General features: G+C 41.3%; 1 protein-coding gene across 18 annotated transcripts; it reads left to right on the top strand.

Moving 5' to 3' along the window:
• Positions 1-7,848: 7,848 nt before the first annotated feature.
• On the top strand, positions 7,849-17,936 carry mynn (myoneurin). Of its 18 annotated transcripts, none has more exons than XM_078938858.1 (10): positions 7,849-7,981; positions 8,548-8,621; positions 10,372-10,463; positions 10,533-10,639; positions 10,717-11,648; positions 12,873-13,032; positions 13,114-13,292; positions 13,372-13,464; positions 13,556-13,681; positions 16,873-17,936. In XM_078938858.1, the coding sequence occupies exons 3-10, from the start codon at positions 10,374-10,376 to the stop codon at positions 17,265-17,267; spliced, it is 2,082 nt and encodes a 693-aa protein (XP_078794984.1). In that variant the 5' UTR covers positions 7,849-7,981; positions 8,548-8,621; positions 10,372-10,373; the 3' UTR covers positions 17,268-17,936. The 18 variants fall into 18 exon arrangements, with proteins under 18 accessions (XP_078794984.1, XP_020568150.1, XP_078794983.1 ...); XM_020712491.3 differs by having other exon boundaries at positions 10,338-10,463; XM_078938857.1 differs by having other exon boundaries at positions 8,548-8,625; positions 10,338-10,463.
• The last annotated feature ends 1,681 nt before the right edge of the window (positions 17,937-19,617 follow it).

Genomic DNA, 19,617 nt, shown 5'->3' with positions numbered 1-19,617 from the left:
TTATTATTCAAACTTCTGTTTTTAATACAGTTGTTATGTTCTGTTTTTCTTACACAATTAAAGTTGTTTGGGTCGGAATCTTTCCGTGTGCCATTTCAGAAAAAGTGATCACTTCAGCAGTAAGGAAAGAAGTGTCTGGAATGTGAGATGTTTTGATCATGAAAGACAGAACTTCCTGTGATTACCGCAGAAAATGATTGACAACTACCTTGTGACCAATAGATAATTCACTCCCCATCTAACTAGGGAGACCTAAATAAAAGTGCGAGGTTGGAACAGACATCCTTAGGAAGAGCGGTTTGGAGCAGAAGGGTTGTCTGTTGCCAGCCCTCCTGGCTCTGGGTGTCTGTTTCCTTTGTTAATACTGTCTTGTGTTTTCAGAAATAACCTTGACACCGGTTCATACCAGGGTGTGGGGAAAGATGTTAAAGGAAAGGAACATGCTCAGTGGAAAGAATCCAAAGAGACATAGTCCAGTTGCTGTAGCTCAACTAAACTACATAAATACATAAATACTGTCAAACCTTCTTAGTGATTTTTCAATGTTTGAATGGTCTTGGGCCTTCTTATTTAAGTGATTTGCTTTTAAGAAATGAACCCTTGCAGACCCTAAGGTTTTCTTTGTGCGTATTTGCTTTTAAACACTGCATTTTGAATGAGTATTTTATTTGCTTTGTCAAGCACTTTATGTTTGACATTAATGAAAGGCGCTATGCAAATAAATTTAGTTTAATTGAATTTTTCTATTCTGAATCAATTTTATACTGGTATAGGACCTATACTATAGGTCGATTCAAGGGAAATGAATTGCTCGACTAAGTCGATTATTCGTTACAGCCCTATTGGTGTTTAAGCTTAGATTGTCATCTTTGTGTGTCATACTGAGTGTGTTGCTCTTGTTACGTCCCAGAACGTTTTTCTGTTTTGTGCTCTCCTTTTGTTTCTCCTTGCACATGGCATGCAGGTGCCGGGCTGCGATTGGTGTGGTGCTCCAGCCCCAGGAGTGGATTGGCTGCCGGAAGTCACACCTGCTATAAAAAGAACCCGGAAGGAGACCCGAGGAGGCTCGTTGACATCTCTCACCTCTCACCTCTCCCACAAACCAGCTATATGGAGTTTAGAGTTGTAGAATTGGACTGCCATTTATTTTGAAACATGTTTTCTCTTGTTTTTGTTGTGTTAGGGAGGTAAGTTATTGTCTTTTGGTTTATGTTGTTTTACTAGGTAAGATTTGGGTTCTTGTTAGGTAGGCCAATTTTTGTTTGTTATTTTGGCCTTGGTCCACTCTGAAGTAAATACTTTCCTCTTACGGTTCGATCAAAATAAAATCTCTTGACCTGCTTTAAGTGTGCTGGCTTTTGAGACTGGAGGGAGATGGGGCTTCATTTTTGTGTTGCGTCCTCTTTGGGGCACTAGACGGGGGATTGGGGGCGTAACACTCTTCAAGCACAGTGTCATGTCGTTTTAACGAGGGAAAAGCCTTCTGGTTAAGGCGCGCTGTGGTCTTCTTAGTCAGGAATTCAGGTTAGAGGCTCTGTGTTTGTGCCAGAGATGAACTCGTGGTGAATGCTTTGATGACCATACTCACCATAAACCACAGCACAGGTTCATTCAAACACACACACACACGCAAACACACACCAAACCTGAAGACATTTATCTGCTTTGCTGCACAACATTGGGACACATTATGTAAACAGACCCATGTTCACAGTCCAGTCACAACAGACTGCAGTGTTACTGGAAATGAAGCTGCATTAAACACACCGAGGCCCACGTTTCTGCAGCATGTAAACAGACCGACACTCTCTGAACGCCACCTGAGCCGCTCACAGCTGGAACACCGCAGCTGATGTTCCTCATGCAAAGAGAGGCTCAGCTCTTCAGTCACAGACACCACAGAATGGTGCTTCTTCATTTAAATGTCATGATTTTTTCATTTCATTTTGAGACATTGGAAAAACTTGTACATGAAGTAAAAAAGTGAGACGCTGTCTCTTTTTATGGAGTGTTAACATGTCACTGTTTCTGCTTTTATTTTGAAAAACTTCTAGAATGATAGCATCATTGGTTATTCTAGGCAACGTGTTCCATTCTGCATGAGCGTTTAGAATCCGGAACACAAACGTATACTGTGATGAAATAAAGGTACATTTTAATGAAAAAAATATCCATATTTGAACGTTTTATGTCTTTAATTCAATTTCACGGAGAAAATGACTTTTGCATAATTGCTTCATGATTTGAAATCATAACCCGTGACGCTCTTGGAAAGAGAAGACAGTCAGTTTTTACAGATCTTATCCGTCACAGTCTGGTTCATCATCCCTTGTGTCAGATTTTAGTGACCGAATGTCTGCTTGCTCTTCACTGACAAATCCAAAACACATTCCAAAGAAGTCTGGCATACCGACTGAGAGGAAAACCGTGGCATTCCTCGTCCTGCAGGGGATAGGACAAATGTTTATCTGCTGAAAGAGGGTTTCAGACGAACTAATGTAGCTGTTCCTCGGGTACGAGCTGTTTCTTATCACTTTGGTGACATTTGGACATCGAAGATGTTAAACAATCTTCCATAGCCACACCAGCCACCTCTAAAACAGAAGACAAGGTTCTGTGTGAAACCGGACAACTCCATGAATGTTGGGGCTCCATAAACACATTTGTTTGTTTTATATCAACCATTTATAAGAAAAAGATATTTAAAAAATACAGTTATCCTACAAATTACAATGCTTTACAATTTTATAGATTGAAAAAATAAAAAAACACAGAAAAAACAGCTGTAATGTGGGAATCCAATGGTCACTCTGAGCCCAGAGTAATCCTGTTTGAATTAAAAATACCCACTTTTGCTCATGCATTTCCTCATAGAAATGCTCCATCAATACATCATCATCTAAAAAAAATTTCAAGAGGGGAAGTTCAGCTGATTTACTTTTTTTCACCACGCCCCCTGGTGTGCAAATACATACGGTTATTGTTCAAACTATCTTAGGGTACATCTAAAAACATTTGACTATCCTGAAAAAGTGCAACATGTATTATTCATTTCAAAAAGGGGAACTGGTGTTCTGAATATCAGCAAAACACATGAACCAAAAAGAACAAAAACCCGTCTCCATACTTCTGGACCAAAGGCATTTGGAGAGATGAGACCAAGATTGACATTTTTGGTCACAACCATAAACGCTCCATTTGGAGAGGAGTCAACAAGGCTTTTGATGAATAGAACACTGTTCCTTCTGTGAAACACGGAGGCGGATGGCTGATGGTTTGGGGATGTGTGAGCTACACTGGCTCAGGAGACTTGGTCTGAATGATGGTGAGATGAATGCAGCTCATTATCAGAAGATACTGGAGGAACACTTGCACTTCTGCTCAGAGGCTGCACATGGGACACTTTTGGACATTTCAACATGAGAAGGATCCAGAACACAAGGCCAAGTCCACCTGTCTCTGGTTCCAACAGACTGAGGTGAAGGTTCAGCGTCCTGACCTCAATACTGTTGAGACCCTCTGGGGAGATTTCAAACGAGCCATTCAAGCAAGACAGCCCAAGAATTTAAAGGAACTTGAGGTTTTCTGGCTAGAAGAATGGGATGCTTTACCATCAGAGAAAATGAAGAACCTTGTCCACAAGGACCATGAAAGACTTCTAGCTGGTATTGATGCAAAAAGAGGCAATTCAAGGTATTAAGAACTGGAGGAAGTCAACTTTGATCAGGGTCATTTGGGATGTTTCTGTTGTCTTTATGATTTAAAAGGGTTTTTATGTTATCATTCATACTCTCTGAAAAATGACCAAGAAACCATCATTTCTTCCAGGATAAACTTATGAACACATCTGTAGATCTACCAAAGGCAAATTTGGAGGAAAACATGTCTGAATTGAAGGAGGAATCCTCTGCTGCGCCCAAGATCCCCGCTGAATGGTTCTGAGTCTGGAGCCGACCCTATTGACTGGATCAGAGAACTGGACCCAGTTAGTGTGACATCGTCCATAGAAAATGGCTCAGTTCACCAGCTCCATCCATTTGAAGTCAATTCAGTCAGTTGCCTGATAGGGACTACCATGTTGGAGCCAGACAACAACAATAAGCAGGGATTTGTCTGAGTCAATGTTTCAATGGCAACCACTGTAACCAGTCAGGAGTGAGCTTGTTGGAAGGCCACATCCCTACCGTAACCATTTTATTACATGATTTATCATTATCCGGTTCATAACTTTATTAGACAGAATTAAGAATCCTTAGGCATCAATAAAACACAAAGATGAATTACTTAATTATTATGTAAAAAAATACTATTTTAGAAATCAACATGGCAAATGCAGATCAGTTGTCTAAATAATAATAAAAATAAAATAAATGCAGGTTATGTTAATTATAAGAATCATGTACATGATTAGAAAATAATACTATATCAGTAAAACAGACATAACACTGTTTCAAAAATCTTCATAGCAAAAGTTGATCAAGTATCAAAAGTTAAATTATGTGCAAAATTATGTTTCATTGGGAAAAATTATGAATCAATTTTTTGGAGTAAGTGAAGTGATAAACTTAAAAATCACTCATTTCAACCATCTTCAATAATTGATTAACTTTCTTTTTATCTGTATTTTCTTTTCAATTTTTATTTTTCCATTATAAGGTAGTGCTGTGAAATAAAATAAAGTGAGAAAAAAGGGTCCATATTTTGTCGATTGGTTGGTATTCCATCTTCTGCTGATTGACAGCCATCTTTTGTGGTTTAACAGAGTTTTTAAGTTCTTTTCGCTGTTATGTCTCCATCATCACAAAAACTGTGTGAAACCATGAAAAAAATGTTTCTGCTGGCTGAGAAAGCTTTCTTAAGAATGGCAACTAAAACAGAGAATAGGCCAAATTAGTTTTTCTTCTTCACATAACACAAATCGCCGTATAAGATCACCCTTTCAGAAGGATGTTGTTTCACTTCCTTATGTAGTTCTTCATAGGAATAATTTAGTTTACCAATTTGAATGGGAAAAGATCTGGAATCTACCAGCAAAACAGTTTTTAACCAATAAAGTGAAAGAAATGTCATTTAAACTAATCCATAAATTCTACCCATCCAAACAATATCTGCAAAGGTTTAAAGAAGATATTGATGTAAGCTGCTCTTTTTGTCAAGAACACCCTGAAGATGCTGTACATTTATTTTGGTCATGTCCCTTTTCCACTAAACTCTGGTCTAAAGTTTGTCATTTCATTTCCGCCCACATTGACTCAGACTTCCACCTGTACTTAGAACATGTTATGTTTGGCCTCACATACTCTCCATCTCAAAAAAAAAGAACAATTATACATCATTAACCTTTTATTGTTTCTATGCAAATGGCACATTCATAAAACCAAAGTTACAAATCATACGCCTCATTTTTCTGTCTTTATTAATGAGTTCAAACAATACATGGACACAATAAGAAACTCTGACAATAAGAAAGCCATTAAAACATTCGATCTGTGCGTCAGTTTCAATGTCTTTGTGTAAAATGTAATAATAACCCCCTGGTTTGTTCCTTTCCTGTTGCTGTCTTGCACTGTTGTGTATTGGATTGTTACATATAATAAAGTTTGTAAAAAAAAATATATATCTATAAAAAAACCATGAGGATTTAGCACCATCTGCAGGCTACTCTGTTCTATCATGACGAAAAGAGGAATCTACCTGGTTAGAGAAAACAGTTGATGTATTTCTGAGGGAAGGTGGTGAAGTCCAGAAACAGGAGTGGTAGATGGTCAGTGCTGTCCAAAAGGTGAAGATAATCCAAGAGTTCAGTCAGGCAGATCAGAGTGACCAGAAGAGGGAGACAGAGGAACAGCAACCTGCCCAACCATGACACCTTCTCCCAAGATCACCAGCAATAATTGTATTCCTTTATCAAAATGTGTTTCTCTAGATAGCTGGAAAAATATGCTTGTCTTCTCCAGTCAAGTTAAAACAAGGTTAAAGGAGGTTAATGACATTGGTCGTTTTGTTCTGAGTAAAATCCTGCCAAGAATCAACATTTATACCATGTTAATGCACATGTGTCAAACTCAAGGCCTGGGGGCCAAATGTGGCCCTCCATGTAATTTTATGTGGCCCGCAAGAGCATAAAATTTTTTATTTTCTAAACATAAAAATAAAAAAATGGTGTGTATTTATTCATATCTAGGGGGAATCGGACTTGAAATATGGGATTGGGCAACTTTACATTGGGACACTGTCCATATAACCTGACCTGGCGGAATCAAATGTAAAAGGATTTATGCTAGAGTAACAAGAAAACATGTCACTTTGTCACTTTAAAAAGTTATAATAAATAAATGAGTTATTCAGCATTAAGGAATAGTTACATTCATTTTTCATTGCATTTAGTTACATTTTTAAGTTATATCTGGCCCTTTGAGGACAGCCACTATGCTCCTGTGGCCCTCAGTGAAAATGAGTTTGACACGCCTGGGTTAATGTTTAATCTACAGTTGTTAACATTTGGGTCAATTTGACTCAAACATTACACAAGACTCAAATAGTTTATCAACAATTTGAGTCTTGTGTAATGTTTGAGTCAAATTTATCAACAAAATACAGAAGCTGATAAGAGAACATCTTCATCCAGTTTCATGTGTTTTCTTCCTTTTTTATGAAGAAGAGATAAAGATAAACTGTTGTTGCAGAGAGCATGTTGCATATTTGTTGTTGTAAATTTATTGTTGTTTTGTTTTCTCTTCTTGCAGATTTTTTCCCTTTTGTTCAGAGGTTGCTGGAGCCTATCCCAGCATTTGATTTAAAAAAAAGTCCACGGATCTGTGCTATGAATGCAATTTTTGTCTGAGTTAAATGATTTTACAACCAAATTCACTGTTTGATTTTTATTTTTACATATATTCCAAGTCATCTGGGATATGTTTAACCATCAGAAAAACACAGTTTCCCATCTCAGGCGTTAGTTTCCTGTTATTATTGATCATAATTTTTACAAGAAAGTTACAGTAATTTTTCCATACTGTTGCATACACCTTGAAAACTCTCTCAACATGTGTTTCCCCTGTTCTAATTAAATCATTACAAACAGAAAATTGACATTAAATGAAACATTTTTGTTTACTTTAATCCTGAATTGTCACCAATCAGTAAAAGCACACGTTGTTTTTATGAATAAATAGTGTAATTAAAGAACTGCAAGATTAGACCAGAATTAAAAGATGTATTTTAATTTCTAAAATCTATTTTCACTAGTAGATTCTTTCTTTTATTCGTGATATGGTGTTGAGTCACTGGCTCTGACTAAATCAGTTTCACAACATAAATGTCAAAAACACTCAAAAGGCAGGAACTGACCTGCCCCCCCATAGCGGTCCTGTGGTCCAACAGACTACAGTGTTGGCCTTTTCTGAGGTATACAGGAAATGCAATATTTTTAAATTAAAATCAATAAAATTATTTTTATTAAAAATATATTTTTGTGGGCAAAAAATACATTGCCAATAAAACAACACAAAAGGAGCTTTAGATTAATGTAACATTTAATGACCTTTTAAAATAGGGTTTGTTGATATTCCTTAAGTAAACATTCATTAAAGTCACAAGAGACATAAGTTTCAATCAATTTGTCATTAAACATATAATTTCATTATTTTCTCTAAAGAGTAGTAGAATGTATTTTAGTATATTTATACAGCTGTCTGCGTAAAAGGTTTGAGGACCAGTTATATTAAATGCAAATTGATAAAGGATGGGGACTCAAACTGTGCCATTTCCATAAAATAACTCAAGTGTAGTTGTCTCGCCAAAACTAATTATGATTCAAACACATGAGGAATGATTTCCCCGTTTTCAGAAATGGTTACGGTCCGGCGTCTCGCGGAAGTCGCTGCGTGACTTATCTTGACTGAGCCAAAGAGTAACCGTCAAGATGCTCTCGCGAGATCTTCTGCGTCATACGGATAATGGCAGGAGATCTCGGATATTAGTAGGTACTTTTCTGCTTTTTTAAAAACATTTAGAACAATATTAGCAAATTTACACAATGAAAGTAATTCTTTTTGATGCATATATGAGTTGTTTATTAGTAAAATGTCAACGTTTGGAGTATTTTGAAGTAGCTTACTTCGACTCCGCCTGTAAAACCGTCAAACCTTCGAAATAAGAGCTCGATGTTTTCCGCGCTTTTTACCAAGAACAGAAGCGTTAGCTTTAGCATTGCATTTTGTCCTCTACGGTGAAAATTATAAGAAGCATACGTCAATCTGTTGTGGGCCGCTCCGTGTACAAAGCTTTTATAAAGCCCCGTGAAACATTTGAATGCCGACAGAGGTCGTTTTAATTGACCTGCGACACCGCCGTTAGCATTAGCGAGAAACGAAGGCCTGTCCAGGAAGCAGGGGGGAGCTTTTATTTTCCAAAATAGATTCTACATCTCACCTGTCAAGGCTCTTGAGTCTCACCTGTGCTCGGACGTTTATGTAGGGATTATTATTATTATTTTAGACACTAAACAACTTTAATCGATGTCGACCACTCTATGATATCTTGCAGGGGGATTTGCAAATAGAATTGAAGAAGAGGTGAAGCTGTGACCCTTCTGCAGCACCATCCACACCACCCACTGGGTAAGTAAGTGTTACCCTAAATATAAAAAAAAAAACATTTCAAAAGGCTTAAAACACTTGAAAATATAACTTTGTTGTGCTTGTAATTGCAATTTTATGATGGTGTTTGCGTTTTCCCAGTTGGTATTCTATTACAACAGTATTTTCAGTGTTTATAAAATAATTTTTTTGACTTATAAAGTGACAAAAATCAAACCAGAAGCTATTCTTTGTTGTTTACAGGCTGTTTTTGTAATTTAACAGAAAAGGACTTTTCATTTTACATGCTCTAAATTAAAGCAATGTCTAAATGACAAGCAAAGCTTTTAAATACATTATTTTTCCGTCATACACTTTTTGTTTAAATATAATCATGTGTTTAATCCAATTTATGGGAGGTAAAAGTAAATGATTGAGATTTGTATTGATTGCAAAATATACAACTAGAAGCAACAAAATCACTTGAAATATTTCATAAGGATTTTGCCTTGTATGTAAAAATTACTAGATGGAGTGGCAATACAAACAGAAACAGCTTTAAGATCCATTAGCAATGCAGCCACTAGGGGGCACAATCCGGCGCTTTCACGCGCCAGTCCAAGTCAGTAGATGCAGTTCTTTGTCAGAAAGGGGAACTGACATAAAACCAAAAACAGATCAGTCATGTGAATCGTCACCCGGACTTTTATTCTGGATTGGCCGTGGTCCGGATCGACAGCAACCACTGGTGCTGTTGACATTCTGGTGGGTTCTGGTGGAAGCTGGGCGACTGTTGGTGGAAGAACAAAAGAGAGAAGGAAGTCATATGTGCAAACGGAGATAAATGTTTAGGCAGGAGAGAAGAACTGAGAAACTTTCAAAGTAGGAACTTTGACAAGAAAACTAGAGAGTTAGTCGACATTATAGAAAGCAGAAAGATGGATCTGCTGTGTTTTCAGATGGAAAGAGATCCAGACTGGTAGATTGGAAGCAGCTCCAAGCTGTTTTATCATGATGTGGATGGAAAGAGGAGCAGAGGAGGAGATCCTGAAGGAGGAGTTTGATCAGGAGGTTCTGGAGGTGAAGAGAGGGTCAGATAGGAGGAAGAGTCTGAAGCTGGAAGATGAAGGTGTGATGTTGAATGTTGTCAGGGGTTATGACCCCCAGGTAGAATAGGAGCTGCAGAGGAGAAGGAGAAATTCTGGAGGGAGATGGATGAGGAGATCCAGGCTCTCCAGAGGAGAGAGTGACGATTGGACCAAACTCTAACAGACATGTGGGTGAAGGAAACAGAGATGAAGTGATGGAGAAGTTTGGAGTTCAGGATCGTCAGATGGTGATGCACTTTGTGAAGAGAATAGAAATGTCCGTGGTGAAGACTTTCTTCTAGAAGTAGAAAAGGGAGACATAAACGAGTGGAGGGAGGACAGTGGTGTTTACGTGTTGGGAATAAAGAACAGCCCACATCATCTATCTGTCGATCTATCATCACTCCTCTCACACCATGTCTGATAGCTGGTTTGGTTTTTGTCAAACATGCCGCTGTGGACTCGCACCATCTGAACAAACTAAAGTGTGGTGAGTTCAGGTGCAGTTGTGGAAACCTCAGGTTGTAGTTGACTCCACAGCCGTTGTCATATTGCAAACACAGCAGGAGGTGTTTTTAACTTTTTTCTATGAAGATTCTTGTCCCTTGTAACTGCATGGTGTACAAGTCAGGTACCCAAAGAAAACCATGAACTCCGGTGTGGTTTGCAGCTTTTGACGCACTCCTCTGGTGTTCCTGCGGCAGCGATGGCTCATCTCTCCGGCCACGGGAAGCTGCTCCTGCAGCGCCTGTACCAGCAGCGGGAGATGGATTTTCTGTGTGATATAACCATTATGGTGAAGGACGTGGAGTTCAGAGCTCACCGCAACATTTTGGCTGCCTTCAGCAAGTATTTTTACTCCCAGGCTGAGAAGGGGGAAGAAGTCATAACTCTGGACCCAGACAAGGTCAGCCGATACTCTCTGGAGAAGCTTCTGGAGTTCATCTACACAGGCCAGATGAATCTCAGCAGGTAAAGGGCTTGATTGGGGTTTGATGTCAAATTCAAGGGTTCAAGGGTTTGCTGACGATGATACGACTTTGTTGCAGCACCAGGCAGGCGGCGGTGCGACGAGCCGCTGTGTTCCTGGGAATGTCGGAGGCTTCCAAGTATCTGGAGGAATTCCCTCACTGCTCTGAGCCTAGCGAGACATCCGAGGGGGATAAAGAAGGAGGGCTGTCCCCCCGCAGTCCCTGCTCTGACGGCAGCCCCAGCTCCCCCGTTCCCCTGTCCATCATCTCCATTGGTGGAGACTGGAAAGATGAGGAGGGGGATTCCAGAGTCCAGGATCTGGAGTCCCGAGATGAGGATTTAGAGGCTGCGGAGAGAAGCGATGAAGAGTACATGCCTGAGGTGCAAAAGATTGGCAGCGGAAAGAGAGGCAGGAAGCCGAAGAACTTTACCAGCAAGCAGGTGGAGCCAAAATTAGCTGACGGTGCCCCCAAAATCCAGAGTCCTAGGGGGAGAGGCAGACCCAGGGGCAGTGGGAAAGGGAGAGGACGAGGAAGAGGAGCGGCCAGAAGCCACGATCTGTTTCTAGGAGACTCGGACACAAGCATGAAGGACTTTGGAGACACTTCTGCTGACTGGAGCCCTTCACAGGGGGAGGAGTCACTTCCCAAAAAACCTCGCCTGAGCTTTGGAAGGAGGAGGACGGGGCGAGGCAGAGGGAGGGGGCGGGGCAGGAGGAGAATCAAAGAAGAAGAAGAAGAGGAGGAAGAAGAGGAGGAGGAGGATGACGAGAGCGGTGAGGGGGGGTTGGACGATGAGATGGAGGAGGGTGAAGTTGGGGAGCGGGACCCGTCCGACCTGAGCGAGCTGACGCTGACCTGCAGTGAGTGCAGCAAACGGTTCAAAGACGTGAGCAGCCTGCGGCGCCACGAGAAGATCCACAAGGGCCTCAAGCCCTTCTCCTGCATCTTCTGCTCCAAGACCTTCAGACAGGCCACACAGCTCAAGACTCACCTGCGCATCCACACAGGTGAGCCCACAACCAGACCACAACCTTCCCACTCCCAGGAGACGGTGTCCGTGTTGTTTTTGTTCTCCCATTTCCTGTCACGTAACCTTCAGCAGGAAGCTGGCTGATGCTGTTTCCGGTTTGTGGCTCTCTTCTCTGGATTTCCTGTTTATGGAGCTAAGAAATCCTGTTTGAAAGAAAAGGAAAAACATTGAGAATCTAAAAATGTTTTCACATTTGTCTGTTTGAGTTTACTGTACAGACAGTCAGGAGTGAGTCATGACCACCATGTAGAAAAACTCATTACTTAGGATTTATTGAATATTGATTCTTAGGTTTGAAGTCTGAACAATTTAGCATTGTTTTTATGTTTCTGATTTTGGCTTTTGAACATGAGAAAAGACTTTTGGCCCCTTTTTTCTTTAAAGTGTCGCCTGTTTTATCTTAAAGCAAACCTTGTTTCTCTTCCAACAAAAGCTTTTATTTTGTCAGAGAAAAACGGTTCCTAATGCATTAGAAAAAACAAAAACTATTCTTTTTGTTTGTTTGTCTGTCCACAAATGTGACTGGATATTTCCTGAAGTGATTCAATTAAGATTTATATGTTTATGATTTAAATGCATTAAGATGAAAACATCCATTCAGTTTTTTCTCATTTCCATTTCAAAACCAAATTAGCTTCATTATGAAAAGTAGTATATACAACCAAAAATAGTTTAGTCTGGTTTGTTGATTGGTTTAGATGTAGGGAAAATAGAGAACATAATGATAAATTACAGAATTGGTATTTCAAATGAAAAATGGCACCAAACTCTGAAGCTTATGCTGTATAGATACCAACAATGATCTGTAGATGAACATTCAAGCATCCACAGATCGTTGGATGATCATGCCGGACAAACCCCCACCACAAATAATAAAGAATAAAGAAAACGTAAAGAAAAAAACCTTAGGGGTCGAACATTCTACCTTTTTTTAAAGCTGAAATGACGCACAAAAGGTCCAGACAAATAAGAACAGAGACAAGGAAATGTGAACTTAGACACCGATACAAACGTGGCTCCATCAGCCTACATCTGTCACAATAAACAGAAAAAAATGAATGAATTTGTAGCATCGCTAATATCTTTGAACTGGCACAGATTTGAAAACGGGATGTAGATCTTTTTTTGATAATCTGTCACTAAATCTTGTTCTCCTTTAAAGTCTTCCACCTGCAGTTTGACCCTCTCTCTCTGTTCACAGGTGAGAAACCGTTCAATTGCTGCGACTGCGACAAATGCTTTGCTCAGAAGTGTCAGCTGGTTGCCCATCGGCGGATGCACCACGGAGAGGAGAAACCCTACACCTGCGAGCGCTGCGGCTTCAAATTCGCCACGTCGTCCAACTACAAAATCCACATCAGGTCTGCAGCTCGCCCATCTTTTGTGTGGCGGCGAGTGATCTTCGGTCTCACGTGGTCGCTCTGCTCTGACGTTTCCTGCAGGCTGCACAGTGGCGAGAAGCCGTACGTCTGCGACATCTGTGGTCAGGCGTTCGCTCAGTCCAGCACGCTGACGTACCACAAGAGGAGGCACACAGGAGAGAAACCATACCAGTGCGACCTGTGCGGCATGTCTTTTTCCGTCTCCTCCTCGCTCATCGCTCACGCTCGCAAGCACACAGGTGAAACCGCCGACGCGCAGGTCCAACCTGAGGAGCAGGGCTGCAGCTGCTTCATGTCTCACTGATCTCTGTGTTTCAGGAGAGACGCCCTACAAATGTTCACAACCTAAATGTGATGCCAAGTTTGTCACGTCCTCTGAGCTGAAGAAGCACATGCGTCGACTTCACCCTGGTGAGTCTCCTGCCGTACGCAGCGGGCTTCTGCATCATGAGACGGTTTGTGTCGGCGTCACTCAAAGTCTGCTTTCTGCGGCTCCGTTCAGATGGGAACTCGGGGGTGCAGTGTCTGCTGTGTGGAAACCGATTCGCCAGCGTCAAGAACATGATCAAACACCAGGAGAAAGCTCACGCCGACGAAGTGCGGCAGCACAAAGAGAGAGCTCGAGCAGGTGAGCTGGCTACAAACACAGCAGACATACAGAGACTCCTTCAGGAACCTTTAGAAAGAGTAACTCAGGTTGAAAGCTTACTCTTTAAAGTCCCACGCCGATCATCTTTAGATCTATACCCACTGGTCTTTTATGTATGATGACGCTATTTTTTAGCCCAAACCCAAAAACCTGTGTGGTTTTCTAGGACATAATTTCTGCAGAGCAGCAGGAGTTTATTAGAAATTCACCTCTGAGTGGTGGGAGGGACCACAGGCATGTGAATAACATGTTCTCTTTTGAAATCCTGAGTCGTTCTAACACAAGAGACACTCAGTCCAAGTTAAAAAACGTTTATCAAATAAAGTTACTGAGCCAGGAAGTCTGAACTGTGTTTGTGGGCTTCCTGCTCCAACTAGTGCCGTATCCTGCTGCACTTTTTGGCCATAAAATGTCTGGATCCGTTTACCTTTTGCACACTTAGTACCGTAAATTCCGGACTACAAAGGCCGCACCCACCCATTTTCACGTGTTTAACTAATTTTATACATCCACCCATTTTCACGTGTTTAACTAATTTTATACATACACAAGCCGCGTCGGGGTACAAGCCGTATGAATTAGGCAACATTGTCATCCTGACGGATCACTTCCTGACTCAGAGTGTAAGTGTGATTTATTAGCACACAGTAGGTGGAGTCATTTTTGCCTCAGGCTCATGTCTTTGAGTTTATCTGCGTCTGCCAAACAGTATGCACCTCTATTCTGTTCACAAGTTCCTCAGTTATGTTTTTATTTTTATTATTTTTTTTTAACTTATTGACAATCTAGGTATCACACATAAAATTACAAACAGTAACCATATAATCAACATTACATCCCTCAGTTATGATGAGGAAATTTACATCCGCGATCCCCCATTTCCCATGAGTCTTAGGGGCTAAAGGCGGGGCCAACGCCCGGCTCGCCATTCTGTTGTACGTGTTTAAGAATGAGCAGCAGTGCATGGAGGGGTGAACGGGTAAAGCTCTCCTTCCGCTTGTGTCGCGGCAGCGTTATGGGAGTAACAGGGCTGTTTAAAAAACACGCTAGTAAAATAAAGCAGCGACGACTGAAAAGCGCGCGCCTCAGCGCGATACGCGCGCCTCCTCGCGGCGCGTGGGTCAGAAGTTTCCTTCCACAACAAACACTTGCTCCGCGGACGCCTCGAGTAAGCCCTGGCTGCAGCCTGCAGAATGGCTCGACGCCTCCGCGCTCCCGCGCGCTCCTTGTCTCCCCTTCCTATCTACTCCGACAGCTCTGGCCAGCGCGGCTACAGGGAGGAGCGCTTCGTCCCCATTGCGCCGGTGGACGGAGCAAATCGTGTCTGTGCAGAGCAATCGGACTTAATACTGTACGTTTTGTGTATGAGGGGCGGATGCGTTGTTACGTGTGGGAGCCTTCAGACTGCCATCGGCCCCGCAGCTCTATGTGAACGAGCAGCAAGGAGAACATGTCTCCAGTTCACACGGAGGCTGTGAGCGTTTCAATGCAAATCTCTGCTCAGTCCTTAGAAACCGTTAACACGACCACGTCAATTTGTGTTTCCAGTCGTGTCCCGACAAAATAAAGGCTGATATTATTGCCACATATTTACGTGCAGCCAGCCGAGTCACTATGACTCAGAGGTAAATGCACTCCTGAGCATGCGCTGTTCTCTCCGTCACGCAGCTGACCGGCTTTTCCAAACCCGTTGGTGATTTTTTCACGCTGCTTTTAACGATTGCTTTTAACTTGAAAGCTTCATCATATTGTAGCGGCGATCACGTGCACGTTGGGTCTAATGGCACCAAAGGATTCTGGGATGCGGCTGGACATGCGTGTTTCGTTTTGTTGAACCATGACTGAAGTGTCTAAGACCTGAAGTCAGGTCCATGCTGTTTGGCTGCTTAGAGCTGTGTTGAAAACCAAATGACTTGTGTTTGATGTTAGAGAAATCAAACCATTCACTGTGTCCAAAAATATGTACACGGCGGCCGCCAATAAAATCCAATAATTAGCCGCGTCACTGAATAAGCCGCAGGACTGTAAGGGCAGGAAAAAAGTAGGGGCTTGTAGTCCGGAAATTACGGTACTTGATTGGGCCTGGTGCTTCCCTAACTGCTAATGCAACAAAAATGGTTACTAATATCGGAGTTATCCAGCCGTCAGGTTCTGATCCAGATTCCAGGTCCGACCAGGAAAACATAGACGTTCATGGATCCATTTGTCTGACAGTGGATGATCAGAATGGAGCGGAGCAGGGAGACTGTGGCCCCCCCCAGCGTATTTTCTACGTCACAAATGAAATCTTTTTCCAGCCGCATTTTTTTTAATCTGTTCCTGATTAACAAAAAAATGAATAAAGAAATACTCCAAAAGGCAATTTTAATCCTAATTTTCTCCTCCATCATAAAAAAAGCCACAAGAACATCCATAACATCTTTAAGGAGGGTTCACTTTTTATTGTCTTTTTAAAAACTCAACAACTGGACATTAGATCTTTATTCTTTTACAGTTATGAGTATAAAAATGTTATTTTGTCCTTTGAGTGACAGAAATGTTCCTGCCAAATTTCTAAACTGTATTGTATTTTCCATCTGATAGAATTCATGACGTCATAAAGGTGTTTTCATAACTAAAGCTGTGAAGTGACTAAAAATGAAAAGGAGATTATTGCAGTCATGTAACAGTAAAGACAGACTGAATGACTGAAAGCATTGAACATCTTAAAATCAATCAATGGGTTTGAATAAATCAGGCCTTAGAGGTAATAAAAGATCTTCATTTAGTTATTATATGGTTGTTGAAGAAGAATGCTTTCTAAAAGGGCGAAGGTTTGCTTTTGCACACGGCTCTTCAGCCTCCAGCTGCTCTGCGGGACGAGTGACGCAGAAACTGACTGGAAAATCCAAATCCAAGCACGAGTCCAATGCTGTTCAGTTTCTGAAACAAGACTGAGGATGCTGTTGAGTAATCCAACAGACAGATTAGTAACGCAGCAGCAGTATCCATCATTTCTGGATGAGACTGAGGACACAACAAGCACTCTGACCCCACCCACACTGAGAGGTGTGGGTGGGGTCAGAGTACCAAAGGTTTGAACGAGGACTTGAGTGTTTGTTCTGCAGATGAAGCCTGCTCTCATGTGGGTTGTTGTACGGGTTCAGCAGCTTCTTCTTTTTCCTCCACAGTGGTGCTTCTGGCCTCCAGCCATCCTGTCGCGTTTGTGCAAAGCAAACTGTCGCAGGAGAACAAGAGTTTGGCTTCCATCCCGGAAGGGGAGCCGCCCAACCCCGAACCCGCCACCCCCAACCCCAGAGCCACCACGCCGGCGGCAGCCTCCTCCTCAGACACGACCACCACCACCGACGCCGCCATCATCCAGGAGCTGAAGCCGGAGCCGTCCGCCCTCCCCCTCTCCACCGCAGAGCAGGTGACCTTTGATCAGGAGCAGACCATCAACTCGGACACCCTCCACGCTCTGGTGGAGCAGCTGCGACCGCCGCCGTCTCCCGCTCAGGGACTGGAGCAGATCGTCATCATCAGAACGGTGGACACCGCAGACGGCAACGCGCCCCAGCAGTGAGGGGGGAGGGGGGCTGTCCCTCAGCCGGCCTCTGAGGAACCGGTCCTGAAGAGCGACTGCTCAGATGACGACTGAAACTAGAAAAGAGGAAGTGGTGACATTCTAATCCAGATTGTGTCTGATAATAATCTCATTTTAATCTTCTCTTCAGACGAATCCACTGCGAGTTAACACCTCCATCCATCCTTCAGCGTCTGCACACAGTTCTGTAAATGATGGCTTTCTTTTAGAACATGATTCTGTTTTTATCTGAAAGGCCCTTTTTCTTTTGTAGAAACTCAACTGAAACACTGAAATCTCTTAAAGAAGTCCTTCACATTCACACACGCGTGTCCTGTTCACTGTGGAAATATTTCATACCCAGACAAGAGAAGTGAGCTTTTTCCTTCAGTGTATGTATGTAATCTGCTGGGGTTTTGTATAAATAAGTTTGAAAGATGCACGTTTCATCTTTCTAATAAAATCTCTGGGTTTCTGCTGTAAAAATGTTTTCTGTTCTGCCATTTATAATCCTCGTCATCCTCTGGGATTTTTTTTTGCTCATTTTTACAGAAACAGGTTAAAGAAGAGGATATGTTAAATAAAATAGATGTTCTCAGTCTGAAAAGAGTTAGCAAACAGTGAAATCCTGCTATGGGATTCTAGAATAAAAAGTGGTTATTGCTTCTGCTTTGCGTTGAGTTGTTTCTTCTTGCACAGACTGCAGCACCGTAAAGCGCGTTTCCTTTAACAGGGCGGACACTCCGGCCATGGATTCAGGAGCTGCCCCTGAATTTAGTCTGAACATCTGAAGTGCTGCTCTGATCCCTGACAGCTCACTGAAGGTGTTGTTTTCTCGTTTCCACGAACTTGAAGCGTTGCCTGTCAGGACTGTTGAAGCAAACATTTTAGCGTACAGCAAAGCAGGAAATAAAGTTGCATCCAAATGCTGGGGCGTCACGTGACGAGGAGCATTGAACCTTTGTCTGCATCTGTTCCAAACAAAATCTGATGCCTGGACTCAAACCATTGATGCGTTTCATTCAGTTATTCCTACAATGTTTCATCGCTCTGAGAAAAGTCATATTTAAATAGGAAATAAACTTGAATATTTTTAGTTTAAAGTGTGTATTATTATTGAGCAGTTTATTAACACGTGTTTGTTTACCCATTCAGTGAAAGTTAAAAACTAAAAAACTGGTTTGAGTTTAAAGTATCTTCATAAATGTTTGGGTGGGTTCATGATTGTTTAGCATTTCATTGCTCACAGCAAAACTAACATAAAATCGCGCCTCAAAGTGTGAAAATGATTTGTTGTTGGACAACTTAGAATCCCGTCTCCTACACTGGTTATCCAAATGTCCAAACGCTATGATTGTGATGGGAGGAGACTCTAATGTTTCTCTGGATGGTCTGGTGGCCTCCTAGAACTAATAACTCCAGTTTAATACAATTCATGCAGAAACGTCAGTTAGTAGATATATGAAGACAAAAGAATTCTAATGGAAATTATTTTACCTGCAGCAATAAATCCCAGACCAGCTTTTTAAGCTGCTTTGATGAAAATCGTATAAAAGTAAATATTCTCACCACTCCTTTAAAGCTATCTCAATCCAAATCTCTTCAACTCCAAATCTTACAACAGAAGTTCACACTGGAAATTAATAACTCTTATCTTTCAACATGATAATGTGTCTAAAACCGTCTGCTTATTAATTAAATGTTTCTGGCAAAAAGCCTCTTAAGAAAAACATTTTGGCAGAAATTTGGAACTCCTAAAATTTGAATTTTCTGAATAGTTTAGAACATATGGAAGCTCATTTGCTAAAGCTAAAAGGTGTGAGGAGGAAAGTTTATTTCAGAATTAACATCTTCAACACAAAAATCTCCTGCTACTTAACTGAAAATGAACAAAAACACTAAATCAACCTGCAAACTATACTGGATGACACAGAGGAAAAGCTGAAGGAGCAGTAGGAGATTTAATGCTAAGAATAATTCAATACAAAAATGTAATATTAATGGGAATTGAACACCTTAAATTAAATAAATCTCCAGGCACAAACTGATTAACCTTTGCATTCTATAAAACATTCTCCAAACTACTTGCTCCTTTCCTCCTCCATTTATTCTTGGAAAGCTTAAACAACTATTTCCTTCCTCCTACTTTAATCCAGTGCTTCTAAATTATTTTTGCAAGGCCCCTCCTGGGAAAAAGAAAGTTTCGTGCCCATTATAGAAGACCGTTATATATATTATGCCTTTAAAATAGATTGGCTGAGACATTTTATTAAGAATCCAACTTAAATTTGGAATTTAATTCCGGATTCTGGTTCATCAGCTGTTTGACTCAAACGGATCTTTAATGTCA

The sequence above is a fragment of the Oryzias latipes genome, chromosome 20, assembly GCF_053564925.1.
Source record: "Oryzias latipes strain Hd-rR chromosome 20, Olatipes_Hd-rR_3.1".
NCBI classification, from domain to species: domain Eukaryota; kingdom Metazoa; phylum Chordata; class Actinopteri; order Beloniformes; family Adrianichthyidae; genus Oryzias; species Oryzias latipes.
The sequence above is the reverse complement of the archived record's forward strand: the minus strand, read 5'-3'. Positions and strand labels throughout refer to the sequence as shown.

What these genes read in the sequence shown, in the direction of transcription:
- mynn (XM_020712488.3), top strand. Translation starts at nt 10,374, where the DNA reads ATGGCTCATCTCTCCGGCCACGGGAAGCTGCTCCTGCAGCGCCTGTAC. An exon ending in GGCCAGATGAATCTCAGCAG is followed by an intron (nt 10,640 to 10,716) that starts GTAAAGGGCTTG and finishes ACTTTGTTGCAG; the next exon opens with CACCAGGCAGGCGGCGGTGC. An exon ending in AACTACAAAATCCACATCAG is followed by an intron (nt 13,033 to 13,113) that starts GTCTGCAGCTCG and finishes CGTTTCCTGCAG; the next exon opens with GCTGCACAGTGGCGAGAAGC.